The 24,726-nt window shown below is 40.8% G+C and overlaps 1 protein-coding gene across 1 annotated transcript in view; it reads left to right on the plus strand.

The window, feature by feature from the left end:
* The first annotated feature begins 625 nt into the window (after positions 1-625).
* The window catches only part of LOC139639043 (GTPase IMAP family member 8-like), a 29,805-nt gene continuing 5,704 nt past the window's right edge, over positions 626-24,726 (plus strand). Inside the window, exons 1-5 of the mRNA XM_071513100.1 lie at positions 626-682; positions 2,522-3,138; positions 12,366-12,374; positions 18,584-19,174; positions 22,207-22,218. Of these exons, the coding sequence (XP_071369201.1) occupies positions 664-682; positions 2,522-3,138; positions 12,366-12,374; positions 18,584-19,174; positions 22,207-22,218 (1,248 nt within the window). The 5' untranslated portion in view covers positions 626-663. The remainder of the gene's footprint in view (positions 683-2,521; positions 3,139-12,365; positions 12,375-18,583; positions 19,175-22,206; positions 22,219-24,726) is intronic.

Genomic DNA, 24,726 nt, shown 5'->3' on the forward strand with positions numbered 1-24,726 from the left:
TATGAAATGAAAATAAATTAGATAAAAGTAAATAATATAGAAACAGCCTAATAAACCTTAAACTCTCAAGTTAAAAAGTTGCAGTGAGTCCTGCAGGTGACATGGTGGAGTGGAGTTTTCCTTCTCAAGACGCACTTAGCGTTCTAGGACTGGTCAGGAGCAGTCGTTACCTATGATCACTTTTAAGAGCGTCTTAAGTTAAGATGCTTTTTGGAAACACCTCACAAACTAAAGAGGCTGCAGGTTATGCACAACCATATTTCTTTAATATCAGATTATTGCACACAGGTTTCTAACCGAACAGAACATGGAAATGACCAGAAAATCATGGTTTACCATCTGAAATGATGGTATAAAGGCTATCTTGTGAGTATCTATCACTCTCTCAAATACACATACACACACAGTGTGTGGAATGATCTGTACAATAAATAATCATACCTGCTTAAAAGAATTGCAGCCACTCCTTGTAAATGCTGAAGGGAGGGGTGAACAGGATGGGAAGTTTTTAGATAACTCCTCACTATGATTTGCTGTCCATAATACACCCATATATGGACATGGGTTGGTCCATGAAGCCATTATATACAGAGGGACATTTGTAGACAGACACTGCAGTCTGCATCTACACTCCAGAGGCACATCTACTCTGCACTCCCAAACATGGCCAGTAAACAATATGGTAAGTCAATAAATTAATGTATTCATATTGTTCATTAACAAATACTGTAAGATACATTAACCTTTATTATGTTATGGTTTTACATCAATGATGGGCAACTGGTGGCTCATGGGCCACATCTAGCCTCTGCATCTCTTAAATCAAGAATAACACAGATTCATTTCTTCTCTATATGAGCACTAATAGGGGTCAGTGGCGAAACCAATTTTAACTGTGATCTCTGACCTACAACAGGCATATATTGCATGGCACTTGAAAGATATGTTTATTGTCTTTTGTTTCAGCCTTATTACCTGTATATTATTATTATCTCTTTTACATGAGCATAATGGAGATCAGGGGCCGTATCCACATAGCTTCCTAGCACTAAGAGTTGGTCTCAGAAAACTCTGAGAGTGATGACGTTTTCTAAGAATTTCACCTTAAAAGTAAGATAAAATCCTAGTAAAGATAAAAACAATTCACAAAGCATCTTAGCCCTTAAGAGAGCTCCTAAGGTGGAAAACTGTTAAAAGTAGGAGGACTTTTAGGAGCTGAGGAGTTTCTTAAGGAGAGGAGAAAATGGCTGAAAGATGCAGAAAAGACTCATTAATGCTATTATTATTATTATTATTATTATTATTAAAGTTATTACAATGTTAAGATATTTAGCAACAGGCAAACAGTGTAGCAGTGATGATTTAGGTTTATGTAACCACATAGTAGAATAATCACACAAACACACAGCTCCTTCACAGACTCATATTGTGACACAACCTGTTTAATTCCCACTGGCCGGCCGCACCGTGCACCAACAGAACAGCAGCTATGGATATAAAGAGTTTTCTCTGTATTGTCTGGTCACTGCCAGACACATGTCCGCATCATCTGCAATATACTCTTGTTCAAAAATCCTATTTATATAGACTTGCCAATATAGTCTATAAATTATACTAATACTACTAAATCTTTCAACAAATCTTAAAATAACATTGCGGCATCCACCCAAATAAAAGGATAATGCGTCAACATGTGAGGACCGTACAAGTATTAAAAAGTAGGCTACAGTCCAGCTCTATTGATTGATTAAACAGGGATTTAAACAGGAAAACCACGCGTTAATATCGAGTAAATTGTGTTTTATCTTGTGTGATTCCTTGTGTGCATTCTGGATGACAAAAAGAGGCGTGTTGATTTTTCTTGATCAACCAATGACAGCGTCAGGTGTGGTTGACCCCGTTGCTAGGTAGGATGCTCTGTTTTGGATGCTGTCATTGGTTGATCAAGAAAAATCAACACGCCTCTTTTTGTCATGGGTTAGGGTTACATTCACATAGTCTTTCACTTACTAAACAAACTCTGATGGCAACTGTCCCTTCATTATCACATTCTGTGGAATCTTCCTCTAGACTGCAAATCATCTTTTTATCATGAAGGAACAACAAAACATATTAAATAAGAAAAAAGGTTAATCAGAGTAAATAACCCAGTGTGATTGTTTATACATTCTTTCAATACTGCAAATTTGGGACACTTTATACAATCTTAAAGGGTTCTTTACAGAGCCATTTGAGCCATTTGGTGCTATAGAGAACCTTTCTAAAAGGATTCTAAAAACATTTTCTGATAGCCTACTAATATAGAACCTTTTTGATAAGAGTGCAGGAATATTTTCTCCTAGGTCTACACATATTGTCCCTACATTAGACAACTATTCAGTTTATTACATGTTGGTGGCAGCATATGACCTGCTCTCTCAGTGGCTGCTCACCCATACATCTTTTGGCCTTCTCAAAGCAATTTTAAGTGTATGGTACAAAGAGTTGATACTTAGTTCCTGTTATTCATTCTTCCCCACAGAATGCACCATATATAATAATGAGGAGCTCAGGATCGTGATGGTGGGGAAGACTGGAATTGGGAAGAGTGCCACTGGAAACACCATTCTGGGGCGAAAAGCCTTTGAATCAAAATGCTCCCCTAAGTCTATGACTGTAGACTGCTCTAAGGCCAGAGGTGTGGTGGATAGACAGAAGGTTGCTGTTATCGACACTCCAGGCTTGTTTGACACCAGGTATTCCCAGGAGGAGACAATGAGAGATATGACCCAATGCATTTCTTTTGCTTCTCCTGGACCCCATGTGTTCCTGGTAGTGATCACACTGAGCAGATACACAGAAGAAGAGAAGCAGACGGTGCAGAAGATTCAGGAAACCTTTGGAAAAGATGCCGACAAATACAGCATGGTTCTCTTTACTCATGGTGACAACCTTGATACCTCTATTGAGGACTTCTTGATGGAGAGCGAAGACCTGCAGGAACTCGTGGACAAATGTAACGGCCACTATCATGTCTTCAACAATAAGATGAAGAATGCCTCCCAGGTCACCGAGCTGCTCAAAAAGATCAGAAATATAACAGCGATGAACGGAGGAAGCCACTACACCAACGAGATGTTCCAAGAAGCCGAGAGGGTAGTAGAAGAGGAGAAACAACGAATCCTGAAGGAGAAAGAGGAGCAAATACGCAAAGAGCGAGAGCAACTGCAGAAGAAACTAGAGGAAAAATATCAAGAAGAGCTGAGGAAAATAAATGAGCGAGCCCAGGCTGAGAGGGAGAGGGAGAGGAAGGAGAGAGAGGAGGAGAGGAAGAGGGAGAGGGAGGAGAGAACCGAGGAGAAGAAGCAGGAGAGAAAGGAGAGAGAAGCAGAGAGAAAGAAAGAGAGAGAGGAGAAAGAAAAGGAGATGGAAAACCTGAAGAAAACATTAAAGGAAGCACATGATAGAGAACTGAAAGACAAACAAAAAGAGTTGGACAGAAAGCATGAAAGAGAGGCCAGACAGAGGGCTGAAGAGAATGATCCACTAAACCAATTTGTTAAAGGAGTTAAATCTCTCTGGAACGGAATTATAAGCTTGTTTTCATAATTTCAGCACTACGCAGTCTGTTGTAGTGAGTTAATTCTGATGTTGTGAACTGATAAATAGTTTTATAGTCTCAGAGTTAAATTAACACTGACTTACTGTGTGGAAGTTTAGGAAATGTCCTGCAACCGATAGTTTAGCTGAGCTTGTTTTTAATTACAGCTGTAACTTGATGTAAATCCTCACAATGTCTGATTCAGTTTTCCTGTAGGTCACAATTTGTAATCACATCAGTGAGTTCATGGGTGTTAGCAATAGAGATGGCCTACAAAAATACATTTGTGCCATACAGATTTACAATAACAATATGTAGGCTGAGTCACTGGTATATTTTTATTTATAAGGCTATACTGAAACAACTCCCATTTTATTTATGTACATACATTGTCCAGCAGACTAACAAAAATTACCGTTTACGCTCAAAAAACGTATTTTACTGAATGTAAAAAAGGCTTGTATAGAGTTTGGTAAAAAGACGCTTCAGTCTCATTTAATGTTTTTAAAACAATGGTTAAAGGTATGGAGGATGGTGAAAATTATAATTGTTTTTCCTCATAGTTTAAATTGCTTAAATATGAAACATTGAATGTTTGTTGATCATGTATAATGCTGTAATGTGATGAGATCTTAGTTGTAACTTTGTGTTGCTTTTCTTGGCCAGGTCCCTCTTGAAAAAGAGATTATTAATCTCAGTGAGGCTAACCTGGATAAAAAAAAAAAAAAGTGTTACAGTGCTTAAGTGATCTTGCAATAAAAAGTGATATCTTATTGAATGTGTAATCCTTTACAGAAGTCATAAGGTTGAAATATGAGTAAGTCTACTACAGGGTTCAAGCTCAAACATCAGTATTCCTAACTAGAAAAGGCTAAATGTTCTGAAGAAAATGTAAGAGTGCTTGCTGTCCTAGCAACAGTCCCTTTGACTTGGTGTTTGTACATGCACTAGGTAGTGGTAGTATTTGCAGTAGAACTAGTAGTAGTGATGGAAGTGGTAGCAGTAGTAGTACACGTAGTAGTAGTAATAGTAGTAGTAGTAGTAGTACTAGCCTAGTAGTAGTAGTAGTAGTAGTAGTAGTAGTACTAGCCTAGTAGTAGTGGTAGTCTAGTAATAGTAGTAGCAATAATAGTAGTAGTACTGTTCCCCCTCCATATACATATTAAAAGGAAAACTCTGGCAACATTTAAACCAATCAGACCAGCAATCTTTAAAATATCAAGCTCTTCTCTGCAACCAGCATTCAATACAATGTGACTCCCTGAACCAGCTGGTATCAGACCTCAGCAACATGTCAACACCAAAACACACACCAACACACACCTAGAGACCAACATACACCTAGAGACCAACACACACCAAGAGACCAACACACACCAAGAGACCAACACACACCAAGAGATACAATAAAGTGCACTGACCTCCACTTAAAACAGCACTACACAGATAAGTGGAATGAAAAACCAGAATAAACTTCAGCGCAATCACACAGTTAACAGAAAAATGAAATTGGCCAAATACCTTCGCATTCATGAAGTTAAAGAAAGAAACATTCTTAGGAAATGTAGACTCGGGGACCATAACCTGGAAATTGAAAAAAAACAAACTGGAAAACCAAAGACCAGAGGCTCTGCAGCACTGCAATCTCATGGAAATAGAGACAGAAATACACTTTCTGTTCTCATGTCCAATGATAAGATAAGAGAAACCTATGACTCTAAACTGAAATAAATATTCTCTGCTCTCTCTGCTACTATAAACCTATTTTATTATTAATATTGACTATGTATATATCTATATATATATATATATATATATATATAAATGTCGAACAAAAAGTTAGGAAATTTGTATTTGGTAGATTATTTCTCTGTTGTAACAATGCTTCTTGGCAATACATTTTATACCGTTGGAAAGCCTGTTTATTTCCCTTTTTAATGGTGCCCCATTCGTAAGGAACATGCATTTGTGGGATGAGCAGCACAGCTGAGTATGTGGGTTGCGCTCATGAAAAAATTGCCAAATCTTCTCTGCCAATGCCAAACAGCTTATTCTGCTGTTGCTATTGACTCTTGTTTTGAGCTTCCGGTACCCCCAGGTGCTGACAATCAGGTACCTGATTGGCACCTGATTGGCAGCACCTGTGAGCATGGGCCGTGCTACAGTGGTCAATTGGTGTCTGCTCCAAGAATCGGCATGCCACGTTTGTCTGATCTCGATAAGGCCTGTGCGATAGGGCAACTTCAAGCTGGTGTTCCACAAAAGCAAGTTGCGGCATTATTTGGAGTGAGCCATAGTACCATCTCCAAACTGAAGGCCAAGTTCCATGAAACGGGGGATGTCAGAGACAGACCGCGAAGTGGGCGTCCCAAGACGACGACACCCCAAGAAGACCGGTTCCTCACCCTTTCAGCACTTAGGAACCGTAGGCTGTCTTCTACAGATTTGCAGTGAAGGTTTGCAGGACGATATGGCACACGGCTCTCGGCCCAGACGATCCGGAACAGACCGCACGCAGCCAATCTCCGGGCTCATGGGGCTGCCAGGAGGCCTGCAATGACTGCCCTTCACCGTCAGGCCCGTTTGCGCTGGTGTCGGCAACACCTGCACTGGAACCTGAACATGTGGAGGAACGTTATGTTCAGCGATGAGTCCAGATTCTGCCTACGGAAGTTGGATCGTAGGGTCAAAGTGTGGAGAAGACGGGGAGAACGCTATGCTGATTGCTGCACCGATAGAGTAACACCTTTTGGTGGAGGCAGTGTGATGGTGTGGGGCGGCATCTCCATCACTGGAAAAACGAGGCTTGTCATCATTGGAGGCGATCTCAATGCAGAGAGATATCGAGATGAGATTCTGCAACCAGTGGCGATCCCATATCTCCACAGTCTGGGACCGAACTCCATCCTCCAAGATGACAACGCTCGCCCCCACATAGCGGGGTTTATCAGAGACTACCTCCAGAATTTGGGAGTAGAGAGAATGGAATGGCCTGCCAACAGTCCTGACCTCAACCCAATTGAACACTTATGGGATCAACTTGGGTGTGCTGTTCGTGCTAGAGTGACCAACACAACCACGTTGGCTGACTTGCGACAAATCCTGGTTGAGGAGTGGAATGCCATCCCACAGCAGTGTGTGACCAGGCTGGTGACCAGCATGAGGAAGAGGTGCCAGGCTGTTGTGGCTGTGTATGGTTCTTCCACACGCTACTGAGGCTCCTGACTGTTTGTTCAATGAATAAATTGTAAAATTGCCAATATGTCTTGTTTCTTCCTTGTTACTGATAGACTTCAATCATCCAATCCACCAAACAACACCAAACAAGAGTCAATAGCAACAGCAGAATAAGCTGTTTGGCATTGGCAGAGAAGATTTGGCAAATTTTACATGAGCGCAACCCACATACTCAGCTGTGCTGCTCATCCCACAAATGCATGTTCCTTACAAATGAGGCACCATTTAAAAGGGAAATAAACAGGCTTTCCAACGGTATAAAATGTATTGCCAAGAAGCATTGTTACAACAGAGAAATAATCTACCAAACACAAAGTTCCGAACTTTTTGTTCGATGTTTATATATACACACATATATTTAATATGTATAATATTTGACTTCTTAATATGATTGTTTATTGTTGATGATTATATTATTTACAGAGAAAGAATTAGGACAATACCCACTAAGTATCAAACCTGTGCACTGTGCTGATCTCTGTACATAGACAGATTGTACATACATACAGAACAGATACATTTAAATACATTTCTTAGAAAAGAATGCACACTTGCTTTAACAATGTAAACGTGTTTCCCATGCTAATAAAGCCCCTTTGAATTGAACTGAATTAAGAGAAGAGAGATACAGAGACAGATAGATAGATAGATAGATAGATAGATAGATAGATAGATAGATAGATAAAGAGAAACAGACAGACACAGAGAGAGACAGGCAGAGAAACAGAGAGAGGAACAGACAGACAGATAGGGAGGAACCCAACACAGACACACACACACACACACACACACACAGAGCGAGACCGAGAGAGGAGAGAGAGACAACATGTGAGTTTTCTGTTTTCCTCTGTCTCGTCAGCTGTTGATCTGTGTATGAAAGTGTTTGTTTGAAAGTTTCAAAGCGGCACATGGTCGCTGCTCATTGTGACAATGTAGAATATTAGTCACCTGCTTTAAAAAATACTAATCTGACAAACCATGGCAGAAAAATTGGAGTTTGCATGTACACACAGTGTGTGAGGGGAACAGACTCTAATCGACAAGTGTGTGAGGAGAACAGACTCTAATCTCTTGCCTCCCGACGTGAGTCGGAGCCACTACGATTATATCAAACATGTTTGATTTTTACCAGCGGAATCTGGACGCAATCGGGTAGTGTGTACTCGTCAACAGCTCAAATGCGAATGGATCCCGTCAATAGCCAATGAAAAACTATGAAGCTATGCCATAACAAGCCAATACAGTGTTTAGCCTACACCAAGGAGCAATCAACTAAATAATTCTTCATACAATAAATTTATAGATAGGCCTACCGATCTTTCTGGTACCAAGGCACACAGGGAAGAAAATACAGGAACAACTCAATTATTGATTCCACAAAACCTTGGCTGCCAGATGCCGATTTTCGACTGGAAAGTCAGGTTTTATAATTATTAGTATTAGGTAGTCCTGACCAGACAATGTAAATGCACAGTCCGGTTTTCAGGGACGCTGGAAGTAGGGGTGCTGAGGGGGCTGCAGTTTACTAAACAAATGAATAAAAAACTTTTATTTTTTGAGTAGCATTTTAGCGTAAGCAGTCTATAAAACATGATTGTTCATTAAATGGTTGAAATCCACCCTTTGTTATTTTTTTTATGATATTTTCTGTGTATCTGATGCACAAACGCAGAGCACGTAGCTAGGCACAAAGGATCATGGATGTTAGTGACCGGTAATGGTAGGTTAGGTATCACTACCGCACTTCACCATGTCTCAAAAACGAATCTCTGATTTCTTTAATAATGGCCCCAAAGCCAAAGAGCAAAAACCCTTACAGAACACACTCGACTCCCTGCCGGTGGACCCCTGTCACTCCAGCAGCCCTGAGGAGGAGAGATCAGAGCAGCTTGCTATTATCAGTGCTAACGTCAATGCTAAGGTTTCCCCGCCTCCGGATGGTCCTATGGCAGGTAACGAGCAAATCCCCGCTGGCGTTAACTCCTTTCCAGCCAAAGGAGTTTACATTCCCAGTCAGGCGCTTTGGAAATTAAAACTTTACCCGATCCTTCAAGTCAGGTTGATGATGGACATGGCTTCACTACATAAGGGAAAATGATAAAGCTGTATGCTTCTTGTGCTGCTCTGCTATACAGAAGAACCTTGTCAGTGCAGACAGGATGAGGGATGGGAACTTTGTGAAAGGAGGGTTTAGCTGGCGAAAGGCTGGGGAAAAGTTTCAGGAACACGAGAAATCCCATTTTCACATAGAACCCGTTAACAAACTGACAGCATTAAAAAGAACACCAATCAATGCGCTGCTCTCATATGTTGTTGCTAAAGAGCAAATGACTGCGCAGACTGTTTTGGAGCTGGCCTTTTGGTCTGTGAAGTTCTTAGCCCACGAGGGGCTACCGATGAGAGGACAGGTGCACCGTGACGGGGTGTTTTGACAGCTGATGCTGGAGCGAACGTATGCCCTACATGCTGCTCATGAGTGGTTGCTCAGACGAGACAACTGGATGGGCGACAGCATCCAGAACGAAATTTTGGAACGGTTCGGTCATGCTGTCCAGCGCCAAATAGTGTCACAGGCTTCAAGCTCTCCATACTATGGGTTAACAGCCGTTGGAACAACCGACGTCACATTGAAGGAGCAGTCTTCCTGCCATTTGTACTACACTGACAATCTCGCCCAGAAGAGCCAATTTTTGGGGTTTTACAATGTGCCAGACACTACATCTGAAACGTTGTTTTCCTGCGTGAAAGATGTGTTTTTGCGTTTGAACCTACCTCTGGAGAAGCTGCAGGGGTACTGTTTTGATGGTGCTAACAACATGTCGGGGCGGTTTTCTGGGGTGCAAGCAAGGCTCAAAGAAATTTGTCCAAGCTCATTGTTTGCCCACTGCTGCAACCATTCCCTCGACCTGACGCTACAAGAGGTCGCGAGAGAGGTACCGCTAATAGCAGACACGCTCCAATTTGTTCCGAGTCTAGCCAATGTCATCAGGGAATCTACAAAGTGCAAAACCACTCTTGAATCGTTTTTTGGGGAAGATGACATCAAGTGCAACATACTTGGATTGTCCCCAACAAGGTGGTGCATCAGAACCAACGCGATTTCCAGGGTAAGCCGTGCGTATGGCCCACTTCTCCAGACACTACACACGCTCCAGCAAGACTGCAGTGTTCGCGGTGAAACGAGGACGAAGATGTCCATGTGAGGCTGTGGCTTAAGTCCTACAAGGTGAAAAAGCAAGCGCTGCTGGAGCACTGGAGTGCGTAAAGACCCTGAAAGGACGCGTACATGCCCTACGCAACGAAAAGGAGGAAATCGTAAAAAAGACCAAAGCATCAGCAGCTGCACACGACCTCAAGATGCCTGACCCTAGAAGCCGGGTAAGCAAGACACCATCCCGATTCCGCAGCACAACAGAGGCTGAAGATGTTGTGCCAACAAAAGGAGTGGCATCATGGAGAAGAGAGTTTTTTGAGGCTTGTGCAGTGTGAAATAGAGCGCCGGTTTGACCAGAGTGGCATGGCAACTGCCTCATGCAGGGAAGACACATTGCTTGCTGCTGCGAAGGGGTCAGTTGGCACAGAGGCCAACCTGAACTCTCTTCAGCTTCCTGGAAATATATATGTCTCTGGTCTTCACATGCAACTGAAGATGCTGGGGGACCTAATGAAGCAGGAGGACTTTCGCACTGTTCACGAACTCGGGGTGTATATGTCCAACTTGCACATCCAAACAAGAGGACTCTTCAAGGACGTGGAAAATCTCCTCCAGCTGTGTCTTTGCCTGCCCATCTCCGTGGCCTCGTCAGAGAGATCGTTCTCGGCGCTCTGTCGCCTGAAAACCTGGTTGCGCAACACAGTTACACAGAAGAGACTCACACCTGGCCTTGCTGCATATGCACCAGGACATTCTGGACTCACTGGACATTCGTGTTCTCATGAGAGAGTTTATTTGCACCACCCCTGAGCGCAAGACCACCTTCGGTGTTCTACCTGCTTAAGGTAGGCAAATGTGTTTTGAATATCTTTCCTGCCAGCGTGCAGGCTCACTTTGCTCTTGGTTACAATATTTATATTATGTGCGGACGGGCCCGGCGCCACGAGGGGTCTTAGTCCCCTCAGCTTTATTTTTGTCCCCTCTGTTTAAGCTTCATGTATCTATAGAAAAATAGCAAAAACAACAAAATGATTGGCCGAGATACATGTGACTATCGCATAGCTGTTCTTTCAGAACCATGGACAGTGTTGTTTGTTGCGTGTAGGGATTTTGAAACAGTAGCCTTATGTTGTTGTTATTTAGCCTTTCTGAGGCTGTTGTATGGTTAAATAAATGCATTTTATTTTATGAAAAAAATTGCCCCCTCGCAAATTTTAGCAGCCCCGTCACACTGTAAATTTCAGATGCTTTGTGTGTTCATTGTTTTAAACTTGGTGTGGTGGTGCTGCGATTAGTCATGTAGCTCGCTCCCCATCTCTCAATTTCCTGTCTCACTGGTTACAGGGCGTATGAATTGATTATATAATTTAGTAAGTTACGTTATTTCTTGTTTCTGTCACAGATCTGGTGCGACATGCTTCGAATGAGAGCAAGAGGATGTCTCTGTAGTGTGGAGTTGCGTTTTGGAGTGCAGTCTTCAATGAATTCAGTTATTATTAATGTTTTCGGTTGCTCTGTGTGTGTGTGTGTGAGAGAGAGAGAGAGAGAGAGAGAGAGAGAAAGAAAGGGAGAGAGAGTGAGAGCGAGAGGTTTTGGAGTGCGGTCTTCAATGAAAGCCGGTTTGTAAAGCACTGCCTATGGCCTGTTCAGAGTTACTTTTTAATGTTTTCGGTTGCTCTGTGTGTGTGTGTGTGTGTGTGTGTGTGTGTGTGTGTGTTATAAAGTTTAGTGCCTTGTTCTATTGCTACCCGTATAGCGTGGCTGTGGCTCACTCAACAATAAATCGTCTTCTGATTAGGAATAAACCTGCAATCCGTGTGTGAACTGTCCATAGCTGAATATGGTACTATGCTGCTTTGACATACAGCATGTTGGTGTTCAGGTTTGCTGTCTGTTGTAGTGTAAAATGTTCTAAAACTGGTGTAAAATGTTGGCCATTCAAATTAATACAAAAATCATGACTGTTGCGCAGCATTTAATATGACGTCATTATATAGACTTTCTCTCAGCACCCCCAACTCTGACTGACTTCCAGCGTCCCTGCTGGTTTTGCAATACAACCCTCCTCGACTGTAGCAACATCGCCTACAAACGTTCTCAGCTCCCACTTCATAGCTTTGGCTCCATTATGTAGCAACAGGTATTTGATTCATATTGCTGCTCACCTCCAGCTCCTCTGCAGTCTGTGCAGTCCAGACTGACTTCCACACCTTTATGTAAATGCGTTTTGGGTCTGTGTTTTTTTTGGTAATTCTATTTTCCTCCCTCTCTGCTTCTCTCTCCGCTTTCCAGGCCTTGATGGTGCTGAAAGACGCACAGCTCTATATTCAGGTTGCAATCCCAAAATGGGCTTTTTTAAGTTTTTGTTATTTTATTTTCTGTTTTACAAAGGAGAAAAGGAAAGTCAAGTCCTTTGTAAATGTTGTATCTGCCGTTTCTCACCAGGAAAACGGACACTGCCTTGTATATTTACTGCCTTGTATATTTCCGTTTTCCATTTTTGGATTTTGAAATGAAAATTAAATCATCATTCGTTTTCCATTTTTCATTTTCTGTTTCTGAAAAGAAAATAGAATGAGAATGCAGATGGTCTTTATTCCGTGCAGATGGTGGCGCAACAACAACAGCAAGCTCTCCTACACTACCCATAAAAATGTAGCCTATAATGTGAATTTATATCTACTATATGCTGTATCCCCGTGTTTGCTTTGCTACCGGCATCTCGTAGCGTACCACGAGAGCTCTTGTTTTCATGTGAGTTTGGTGCGTTCAGTTTGGTTCAGTTGCAGTGACAAGTCGAGTAGTGTGTGATCCCTCATTTGGCGTAGTCGTTGAGTGTGTGATCCCCAGTTTTTCAGTCGTCATAAAAAAATCTGCAGAAACCAGTCGGTTAGTGTATACGCCCAGTCTTTTCATAATCTGTTAAGATGTTAAAAGTTGTGTGGTGTATCCCCTTTGTGATACAGGCCTCAGGTCTCAAACATCAAAAACATTTACCCCGACCCCATCTAGCGCCTGTGGAGCGGCTGTTCAGTTTAGGAAGTTTGCTGCTCACCTCCAGAAGGAACAGACTGTCTGACAACAGGTTAGAGAAGCTTCTTCTTATGAGATACAATCGTTGTTTCACTTCTGAACAGCAGGCCTGGCTGTGGTCAGGAGCTCTGCTCTTACTAGTCTTTTCCTCAGTGTCAATAAAGGGAATCCGTTTTAAAAAGATTTTAGATTTTTTATTGGGGGGGAGTAACGGAAAGTAATGTAACTAATTACTGTTCCTGTAGAGTAATAAGTAAAGTAATGTGATTACTTTTTAAAGAAGTAATAAGTAAAGAGTAATACATTACATTTTCCAAGTAACTTGCCCAACACTGATGGCAGAATCAATGAAGCAAACAAGTACACTTGTTCAACTAGTAAACTTGCTACCTACCTCTTCACTTGTCATTGTGGGACATGTAACCTTCAGCGGGAGAAAAATATGGTAAATTGAGTCTGGTAACTGGTGACACTTCTCCATAGGTACGCTTATTTTAGCCATTAGCCTTTACGCACGGTCCGTCACTAGGTTTGTCTTTTGGGGCTTCCGTAGTCCTGCAGCTTTGCTGTGGGTTTATTACCTCCGCCAAGGAGGTTATGTTTTCGGTGCTGTTTGTTTGTTTGTCTGTTTGTTTGTCTGTTAGCAGGATTACGGAAAAACTACTGGCCCGATTTTCATGAAACTTTGTGGAAGGGTGTAGCATGGGCCAAGGAAGAACCATTAAATTTAGCAATAATAGCACGAGTCTTGGCAGAGGTCTGCGCTCCCCGTGTGCCCTTCTAGTTTACAAATGTGTTGTGGTTCTGTCACCCTCTAGTGGTTGGAAAATCGCTTAGTGCAGCTTTAATATAAATACTGCCCATGTGTTGTGGGAACAGTAGTAGCCTAATTATGTTGATATAGAAATATTTAATTGAATATGTTAGAAATAAAGATAACTCTTCACTATGCTTTGCTATCCATAATGCACCCATATATGGGCGTGGGTTGGTGCATGACTCTATTATATAATGAGGGACAGTTGTAGATAGACTCTGAACTCTGCACCTACACTTCACTACACTTCTGCTACTCTTCACTGCATCTACTCTACACTCTGTAACCCAAGCATGGCCAGCAAACGTGCAAGATATGGTAAGTAAATATACTACTCATACAATATACTATTCATACTGTTCATTAAAAATATTTTATGGTGCATTTACTGAAACTTTTAACTAAAATGTTAATGATTTACTTCAGTGATGGGCAAGTCAAGGGCTAGCCTCTGCAGCTCTTATATCAAGAATTACCTGGGTTCATTTCTTCCCTATGAGCACTAATAAGGATCAGGGGCTAACACTATTTTCACTGTGGTCTGTGGATGCAAACCTCTGACAGGCATTTATTGGGGGGCAGTTGAAAGATACTTTTATTATCTGTTATTGCAGCCTTATCTCTTTCACATGAGCATAGCGGACATTAGTCCTGTTGGGATTAGCACTACATTGCGTGGGTGCTAGTCCCGAGGCGTTCCATCAAGAACTTTGTGGAAAACATCTTTGCACTTTGACTTCATGTGGGCAAGGTGTCCAGACTGAAATTTACCAAATCTGACAAGCTTTCTGAAACATATTGTTTTAAAATATTTCCAATAAGGTGTACAATCTCACCTTTGTGTGGCTTATCCAAGTTATTATTATTTTTTTTTTATTTATTTAACTGTGCGAGAAACAGTAACAAGTGAATATTTGACATTTGACAGAATAACAAAGACATTAAGAGATTAAGACGACATAACTGACATGTTACAGGTTATGGAAGACGAGTAAGGGGGAGATGAGGGGAGCAACAAGCCAATAAGAAAACAAACAAACAAGACACATTGGAAAAGAAGAAAAAAAAAAAAAAAAAAAAAAAAATGAAGACAATAAAAATAAAAATGTGTGGCTGTATTCTGGGAGTCTTTGGAGAAGGCGGGAGGGGGTCAGTGGGAGGTGGGGAGCATGGGGGAAGAGGGGGTCAGTGGGAGGTGGGGAGCATGGGGGAAGAGTGGAGGAGGTGGAGGTAAAGGAGGGTCGGGGTGGGTGGAGAGGTCACCCTGGATGCCCTGGCCGCCACAGGCCAACTCCATGCCCTGCACACATGGAGTTTAGTTAAGTCTCCTAATAAACATAGAGAAAGGGATGGTGGAATGGGGCAGCCCAAGATTAGCAAGATTTTGCAAGTAATTTCAAGCCAGAAGTGTTATATGGGTGTGCAGTACCAAGTGGCGTGAAGATAGGCACCTGGAGTGTGCTTTGTGCATAGTGAGCAGTTTTCTGATTCAGTGAATCCCATTTTGTGCATTTTTTGCTCAGTGTAGTGTGTTCTATGGATTATTTCATACTGAGTGAGTTGCATATTTGTGTTTTTGGTCATGGAGAAAGTGTTTTTGCATATTTGGTTCCAGAAGTCAGCACTGGATGTAAATGACAGATCCTTCTCCCATTTTGGGATTGGGAGGGTTATTATAGAATCTGAATAGTTGAGTATACTGTATATCTTAGAGAGAACCTTTTTTACAGTGGGGATGTTGATAATTTTATTATTATTATGTTTTCGGGTTGTCCGTCTGTACGTACGTCTGTACGAACGGCCGTACGAACGTCCGTCCCATTCTCGTGAACGAGATATCTCAGGAACGCCTTGAGGGAATTTCATTACATCTGCCGCAAACGTCCACTTGGACTCAAGGATGAACTGATTAGAATTTGGTGGTCAAAGGTCAGAGGTTAAGGTCACTGTGACCTCACAAAAGACATTTTTGGCCATAACCCAATAATTCATACGCTAATTATGAGAAAATTTCACACAAATGTCTAATAGGATAAAATGATGAAGTGATGACATTTTGTATCCAAAAGTTCAAAGGTCAACTTCACTGTGACATCATAATGTTTTGCTTACCACTGTAACTGAGAAAACGATCTTGGGTCATTCTACAAAAACTGTGGAAGTGCTGTCAATTACTTTTGCAGACACCAAAATCCTTTAAGTTGACCTAATAATCACATGAATTATATATGTTCAATAAATAAAGACTGTCCTTGCAATGATAAAACAAAGTTTATTGGCAGAGGCATACAACCGCGAGGCGGTTATTTCTAGTTGATTATTGTGGGCAGTTGTATATTGTTGCTATTGGTAGGCAACTACGTTTAGATTTCATGACTGATTTAAGCTGGGGGTAGTGAAGAAATGGTTCAGTCCCAATGCCAAACCTCTGGACCAGGTCTTTGAATCGTGTGAAGGTGTTCTCTTGAAGGATATGGTGGAGATGCCTTTTTCCTTCCAAATATTGAAACTTAGTGGTTTCTTGTTTAGTTGAAAGTCAGGGTTATGCCAGATCGGGGTGAGTTTGCTGGGTGCAAAAGTGGAGTTGGTGATTTTGTGGGCCTTCCACCGGTCTGTCAGGGTTGCCGCAATTGTTGGGTTTTTAAAGTAGTCATGATGTCGTAGATTATAATGTCTTTGCATTCTGATTGTTCAAATTCTATCCAGGAGTTATGCAATTGATTGGGATTAATCCATTTTATAATATATTGTATTTGGTTTGCCAGATAGTAATTACAGAAATTGGGGGCTTCAAGGCCTCCTTGAGTTTTACGGTTTTATAGGGTGGTAAGTCTGATTCTTGTTTTTTTGTTTTTCCAGTAAAATTTAGATATAGTTGAATCCAGGGATTTGAACCAGGTGAGGGTGGGTTGAGTAGGTATCATTGAAAAGAGGTCATTTATTTTGGGTAGGATTGTCATTTTAATTGTATTGATTCTGCCAATGAGGAACAGGGGTAAATGTATCCATCTATGTAGGTTGTCTTCTATGGTTTTTAGGAGTGGGTTGTTGTTCAATTGGACCAACTCTGATAGCCTGGGGGAAATATTGATGCCTAAATATTTAATGTTGCCTGTACAAAAGGGGATGGGGGGCGTTTGGCCTGCCGCCTTCTAACCAGTTGTGCAGAGTGGTAAAATTGTTGATTTGGTCCAGTTTCTAGAATAATTTGAAATTTTTGAAAATGTATTGATAAGCTTGATAGTCTCTTGTAGGGAAGTAAGAGGGTTTTATAGGAATAATAAAATATTATCTGCATATAGACTGACCTTGTGTGTTAAGTGGTTGAATTCCTTTAATGTTCGGGTTTTGGCGGATTGCGGCTGCTAGCGGCTCAATGAAAATTGCAAATAGAGATGGAGAGAGTGGGCATCCTTGTCTAGTACCTCTGTGCAGCGTGAAACTTTGTGAAGTGATTCCATTGGTGGTGACTGTGGACATGGGTGAGGTGTATAAAGTTGTTATTGAGTGAATAAATGATTCTCCAAACCCACATTTTTTTAGTGTGAATAAAAATTCCTAGTTCACTTTGTCAACAGCCTTTTCTGCATCTAGTGAGAGTATTAGTGTTTCTATATTTTTGTTTGTTGTGTGGTATATTAGATTGAATAATCTGCGTGTATTATTTGATGTGTGTCTTCCTTTGATAAATCCAGTTTGATCAGGATGGATAAGATATGTTTGAGATATGTATAAGAACAGTTTCAATTCTGGAGGCCAGGGATTTGCTAATCATTTTTATGTCTGTGTTTATAAGTGATAGGGGGCGGTAGCTGGATGGAAATGTGGAATCCTTATCAGGTTTTAGGAGTACAGTTATGATTGCAGTGTTCATATTTGCAGGGAGTGTGGAATTCTGTTTGATTTCATACTGAGGAATAGCGGTGAGAACATATGCCAAAAGTGTTTATAAAACTCAGCGGGGAAGCCATCAGGTCCAAGTTATTTTCATATGCATGTCTTAAAAATGGCTGCCTACTCTTCTTCTACGCCTCTTGCCCATGCTTGTTTTTCCAGCTCGCCGCACAGGGAAGAGGCGTAGAAGAAGAATAGCCTCCTAGGAATCTAATGATTTATATATTATTTGATGAACTCACTTCCATTACCAACTTATTCAGTAAAAACCACCAGATTTTTTACAATTAACTTATAATAATTCATTCACATAGTCTTTCACTTACTAAACAAATAAATTTGACTTTTTATCATGAGGGAACACAACAAAATTTATTAAATAAAACATCTGGTTAATCAGAGTGTGGTTAAAACGTTCAGCTGCTAATTTGGGACATTTCATATAATCTTAAAGTGTTCTTTAAAGAGCCATTTGATGCTATAGAGAACCTTTCTGAAAAAGGTTCCTAAAAACACTTTCTGATACTAATATTGAACCTTTTTGTTAGGAGGGCAGGAATATTTTCTCCTAGGTCTATGCATATTGTCACTACATTAGACAACTATTTGGTTTATTACATATTGATGACACCATATGACTTGCTCTCTCAGTAGTGGTTCCTGGGGACCAAGCCTTGCCTTAATGTCTTTCTGAGCGCCTTGTCCTTGCTAATGACGCTGCCCGGGTATGCAAATTGGTGTAGGTATATGGCACACAATCTTCTGAACATCTAGAGTGTTGATTCTTAGTTAATGACATTAACTAAGAATGTTATTATTCTTCTTATAATGTTATTCATTCTTCCCCTCAGAACACACCAATAATGAGGAGCTCAGGATTGTGATGGTGGGGAAGACTGGAATTGGGAAAAGTGCCACTGGAAACACCATTCTGGGGCAAAAAGCCTTTGTATCAAAGTTCAGCGCTAAGTCTATGACTGTAGACTGCACTAAGGCCAGTGGTGTGGTGGATGAACAGAAGATTGCTGTTATCGACACTCCAGGCTTGTTTGACACCAGGTATTCCCAAGAGAAGACAGTTGAAGATATGACCCAATGCATTTCTTTTGCTGCTCCTGGACCCCATGTGTTCCTGGTAGTGATCAGGCTGGGCAGATACACAGAAGAAGAGAAGCAGACGGTACAGAAGATTCAGGAAACCTTTGGAAAAGATGCCGACAAATACAGCATGGTTCTCTTTACTCATGGTGACAACCTTGATACCTCTATTGAGGACTTCTTGATGGAGAGCGAAGACCTGCAGGAACTCGTGGACAAATGTAACGGCCACTACCACGTCTTCAATAATAAGATTAAGGATGGCTCCCAGGTCACTGAACTGCTCAAGAAGATCAGAAATATAACAGAGATGAATGGAGGAAGCCACTACACCAACGAGATGTTCCAAGATGCCGAGAGGGCAATCGAAGAGGAGAAACAACGAATCCTGAAGGACAAACAGGAGCAAATATGCAAAGAGCAAGAGGAACTGCAGAAGAAACTAGAGGAAAAATATCAAGAAGAGCTGAGGAAAATAAATGAGCGAGCCCAGGCTGAGAGGGAGAGGGAGAGGAAGGAGAGAGAGGAGGAGAGGAAGAGGGAGAAAGAGGAGAGAGCCGAGGAGAGGAAGCAGGAGAGGGAGGAAAGAGAAGCAGAGAGAAAGAAAGAGAGAGAGGAGAAAGAAAAGGAGATGGAAAGCATGAAGAAAACATTAAAGGAAGCGCATGATAAAGAACTAAAAGACAAACAAAAAGAGTTGGACAGAAAGCATGAAAGAGAGGCCAGACAGACGGCTGAAAATAATAATCCAATAAATACCATTGTTAAAGGAGTGAAAGCGGTCTGGCATGGAATTAAAAGCTTGTTTTCATAATTTCAGAACTACGCAGTCTTTTGTAGTTAACTCTGATGTTGTGAACTGATAGATACTGATAGATGGAGTTTTACATTCTTAGAGTTAAATTAACACTGATATTTTTGCTGTGTGGAAATTAACTCCCATTGGGAAATGTCCTGCAATTGACAGATTAGCTGAGCTTGTTTTTAATTCAGTTTTCCTGTAGGTCACAATTTGTAATCACATCAGTGAGTTCATGGGTGTTCGCAATAGAGATGGCCTACAAATGTGCATTTGTGCCATTCAGATACAATAGGTGATTCAGGTACAACAGTGATTAAGTGATCTTGCAATAAAAAGTGATATCTTATTGAATGTGTAATCCTTTACAGAAGTCATAAGGTTGAAATATGAATAAATCTATTACAGTGTTCAATCTCAAACATCAAGAGTATTCCTAATTATTTAGGAAAATGAAGTCCCCTGAAGAGATAATACAGTCTACATACACACTCACACTCATAGTCACACTCAGGTGTTACCATAGTCAGATAAAAACTGAACCGGATCCTTCCATTATTTTCATACAATTACTACAGTTACAACGGTTGTATTGGGTGGCTCCCAGTGGCCGACAATAGAAGACTGTGGTTGTACTGCACACTTGTTGTCGGGGGGCAGAGGCTAGGACCCAAATGCAGACAGGCAGAGAGTTTTTCCGAAGGTAGAAGTTTTAATAAAGAACTGAGGTAGAGTACAATTCAAGAAATCCAAAAAGCAAAAAATGCAACAGGCTGGCAAACAAGGAAGACAAAAAACCCAAGACAGGGGCAGATCGTGACACTTGTTGGATAAATAAAAATAATAATGATAACAACAATAGTAACAATGGTACTGATGTCGCAAAAGACTCGGCAGTGTTTCTTAGGAAATTGTCCAAATATATCCCTTGATATATCTGGCAAGTTTCACGATCATTGAACAAACAGGTGCGGAGTTACGGCCATTTTTGTGTTAGGCCACACCCATTTTTGGCGTTTGCCGCGCCCCCTTCTGGTCGAATCGCACAAAATTTGGTACACATGTTAGAAATGCCATTCCAGATAAAGTTGAGAAGTTTGGGACCGATTATGCAAATGGACTTTGATTTACCAGCTATTATATGGTTATTACACCTTAGGCCCGGCCCACTTTGACCAATGATGACAAAACTTCTGATTTTGACTAGTACATCCTCCCTGAACATGTGTACCAAATTTCACACAATTTTGTCATCTGGATTTGGAGATACAGTTTTTTGGCATTTGTGGTGCCCCCTACTGTTCAATCGTAAAACAGCTTTGCATGGCTGTTTACTCTAAGTTGGTAAAGGAAGTGAATTTCTGAAATAATACTGTATATCAATGAATCCATGTTACATTCCTAGGAGGACGACTGATAAGTATATTGTACATCACCATCATCATCATCCTCTCTGCTTCTCCTGTTCACACAGAGGGAGCTGTGTCTGTGACCCACATAACTCCACAGCCCCACCCCTAATACTTTTGTCAAAAAAACTTAGATGTAAACCTCAGAAAAGCAAAGCCAAAGCTCAGGAATGCTGTTCAGACCAAAAATGATGCCTTGAATTGGCTTGAATTGGAATTAAATGGCTATTAGAGATAGATTGAAGCAATGAACATATTGAAATGAATTGCATTGGTTCAAATCAAAATTTTCAATTTAGTGTGCAAAGACTATATATAGTCTTTGCACACTAATAGAGTGCTATACTACATTGGTCAAAAAAAACTCAACTCATCTGCCCTTCAAAGTGCAAGAGCTATGTAAGTATCCCAGAGTAGCCAGATAATAGTATGTGAAATTCTGGGTGGTCACCAGACCAGATGAGCACAGGCAAACACAGAGGAGATAAAATGAGGGAAGGTCACTTGCATATCTGATGTCCATTATGCTCATGTGAAATAGATCAGGTAATAAGTCTGAAACAAAAGACAATAAAAGCATCTTTCAAGTACCATGCGATATATGCATGTTGTAGGTTTGTTGATAAGAGTGCAATAAAAGGCCACTCATCAGTGCAAAATACAAAGTTCTTGTACAGTTAAAGCAGACATTAAATCATTTCATGTGCAAAGTAAGCAGTCTGACTGCAGCGGGGATGAATGAGTCCTTGGTTGTTTTACTGTTCAAGTTAAAAACACTCTAAAGAGGCTTTAGATTACATTTAGCCGTCATAGTGACTTCAAATTAAAATCTTACATTCATATCTACTCCACAAGACATGAACTGAGTATCAACTACCCAGTAGTGGAAAGTAACTAAGTACATTTACTCAAGTACTGTACTTAAGTAGAATTCTGTGGTACCGTTACTTTACTTGAGTATTTCCATTTACGAGACTTCATACTTTTACTCCACCATGTTTTAAATGGCAATATCAGACTTGACTCATTTACACTTGTCTGACACCTTAAGTTGCTAGTTACTTTTCAGAATAAAGTTTTGCATATAAAATATTCCACGGCAGAGATAAGCCAGAGGGTTTTGCAAACACACTGAATTTCTTGTAAATGGCATGACTTCCTTCACTGCTACCTGGCCCCACCCAGGTGAAAGTGGAAGTAAACTCTGTGCACACTCTACACTTCTGGCTTTTGAAAAACCTGTCCACTATATTAACTCATTCCCTTCTGCCAAACTCAGACTGAATTGGGCTGAACTGGTCCGCTTTGCATTCCTGCTGCAGAATTCACTGGTTCACACTCATTTACAAAACTTTACTTGTTCTGTTTCTTCTTTACATGACAAAGCCTGTTTCAACCCTCATCCACTACTTCAAATCTGCAGGTCACAACTTGTTAAAAGGACCTAGAATTGATATCACAGTATTATAGGGTATTGTGCATTGATTGATGGCAAAAACATAAATTAAATCAATTTTGAATTAAGTCTATAACACTACAAAGTGAAGGGGTCTCAATACTTTCCGAAGCCACTGAAGGTCTCCAAAAGTCTTCCTGTCTGTCTCAAGCAAGAATTTAAAATATGAAAACATTCTGATATATGTATGTATGTATATGTATGTTTGTACTAATGTTTTGATGCACACACAAAAAATGGAACAGAAGCATAAATGTTTTAATGTTGTAAAATTGTCATGATCTGCCCCTGTCTGCATGTTCTGCCCCTGGTCCTGGTCTATCTCTCCCTTCACTCCCCAGTCCTGCCATCCTCCTGCCAGCCTCCAGATGTCCTCGGACTTCCCCTCCACCTGTTCCCCCCTCCTGCTCCCACACACCTGTATCCCATCACCCATTAGCCCTGTTGTCTTGTTCCTGCTTCTCCTGCCTCCTGCTTGCTTCAGCCTATCACCTCCCGGACTCTCCCCTGCCAGCCAGCTGTCCCTCATGTGTAATCAGTCTGTGTGTATATCTTGTCTTTGTTCCTTATAGTCCATGCCAGCTCGTTGTGTTCTGTTATGTGTTGTGTTGTCACACGTGTTACCTGCCTCGTTCCCTGTTACCCGGTGTTCCTCCTTGCTGTGTCACCGCCCAGGTTTGGTTCAGTTTTGCCTTTTGCCTTTGGATTTGCCTACCTTAGTTTTGTATGTTGCCTAGTTTAATCATTAAAGCCTTTTTCGTTACCCCTGTTCTCTGAGCCGGTTTTGCGTTTGGGTCCAGCCCCCCCTCCTCACACGTGACAAAAATATGATCACATATCTGTTTTTTTTTTGTTTGTTTTTTTAATCAAACACCAACATTTACTTAATTCAAATATCTGATATTTTTCATATTTTGATTATCTAAAATATTTGGCCACATCTTGTAAATATCTAACTTGGTATGAAATTTTGTTCACACCAAGATTACTCAAAGTCAGAAATATGGCAGAAAGAAGGCACTGACACTGATCATTGCACAGGCATTAGTGGTAATCAGTGTGGGCAAGTTACTGAAAATTAGTTAGTTACTAGTTCTCTCAAAAAGTAATTGAATTACTTTACCAATTACTGCATAATAAAAGTAATTAGTTACTAGGGAAAGTAACTTATGCTGTATTTTTAAATGTCTGCTTCAATTCTCTTATTACACATAGCTATATTATTTTAGTGTTGTGTACTGTTTGTATTGTTGCAATAGATCTTCACAATCTCAGGTCAAATAATGGTTGAATTCTTTTTCAAATACCATCATCTGGTTGAAAGGATGGCTTTTGGTTGATTTAAAGAAGTTGTCTATTAAAATGAAACAAAAAGCATAGAATTGTTTTTTATTACATTACACTTCTCCATGCCAGAGATAAGCCAGAGGGTTTGGCAAACACACTGAATTTCTTGTAAATGGGATGACTCCCTTTACTGTTATCTGGCACCACCCATGTTAAAGTTGAAATGAACTCTGTGTACACGCTACACTTCTGGCTTTTGAAAAACCTGCTTCAGCCTGGCTCCACCTGCTCTGCTCTCCTCTGCTTTTGCTCGACTGAGTAAACTCTGGTTCTACAAATACAACATGGCAGCATGCAGAAACCCCACAACCTGGGCCTCAAACAGGCCAGTCAAAATTTTACAGGTGATGGTTGCTTTGCCCATTATTTCCCATAGTAATAATAATAATAACCTTTATTTGTATAGCACCTTTCATACACAACATACAGCTCAAAGTGCTTTACATCAATAGAAGGCAGATAAAAGACAGATACAAAGATAAAATTCATATAAAAGAACAAGCAAAATGCATTGCATTAATAGAATCAAATCAAGTAAAATAGATATTTTTACCCCCCTAAAGGAAACAAGCGGCATTAATTGTTGGTATTGAGTAGTCACTCTCACACTGGTGACACTGTCAACCAGTATATGGTTAAGTATGCCTTACCTCTCTAAAGATAATCACAACTTAAAAGACCTTTTGTCGGCCTCACCGGACAAAAATATGTATAGCGCTATAAGTTTTTGGAGAGTGAACTCTCCTCTCCTCAATTCTTCCTTTCAAAAGGAAATCAATTTAGATGAGATCATGAAGGATTCTTTGAAGGAGCATAGATTATTTCCGGTGGTCTTACCCGGCCACATAGGCAGGCCCCACAGCCCTTATAGGACTTGTCAAATGTTCCTTTAGAACAATACA

Source organism: Centroberyx affinis, unplaced genomic scaffold (assembly GCF_046629955.1).
Source record: "Centroberyx affinis isolate AG114_WGS23_722 - 3 ecotype Tasmania unplaced genomic scaffold, CSIRO-AGI_Caff_v1 ptg006772l_1, whole genome shotgun sequence".
Taxonomy (NCBI): Eukaryota; Metazoa; Chordata; class Actinopteri; order Beryciformes; family Berycidae; genus Centroberyx; species Centroberyx affinis.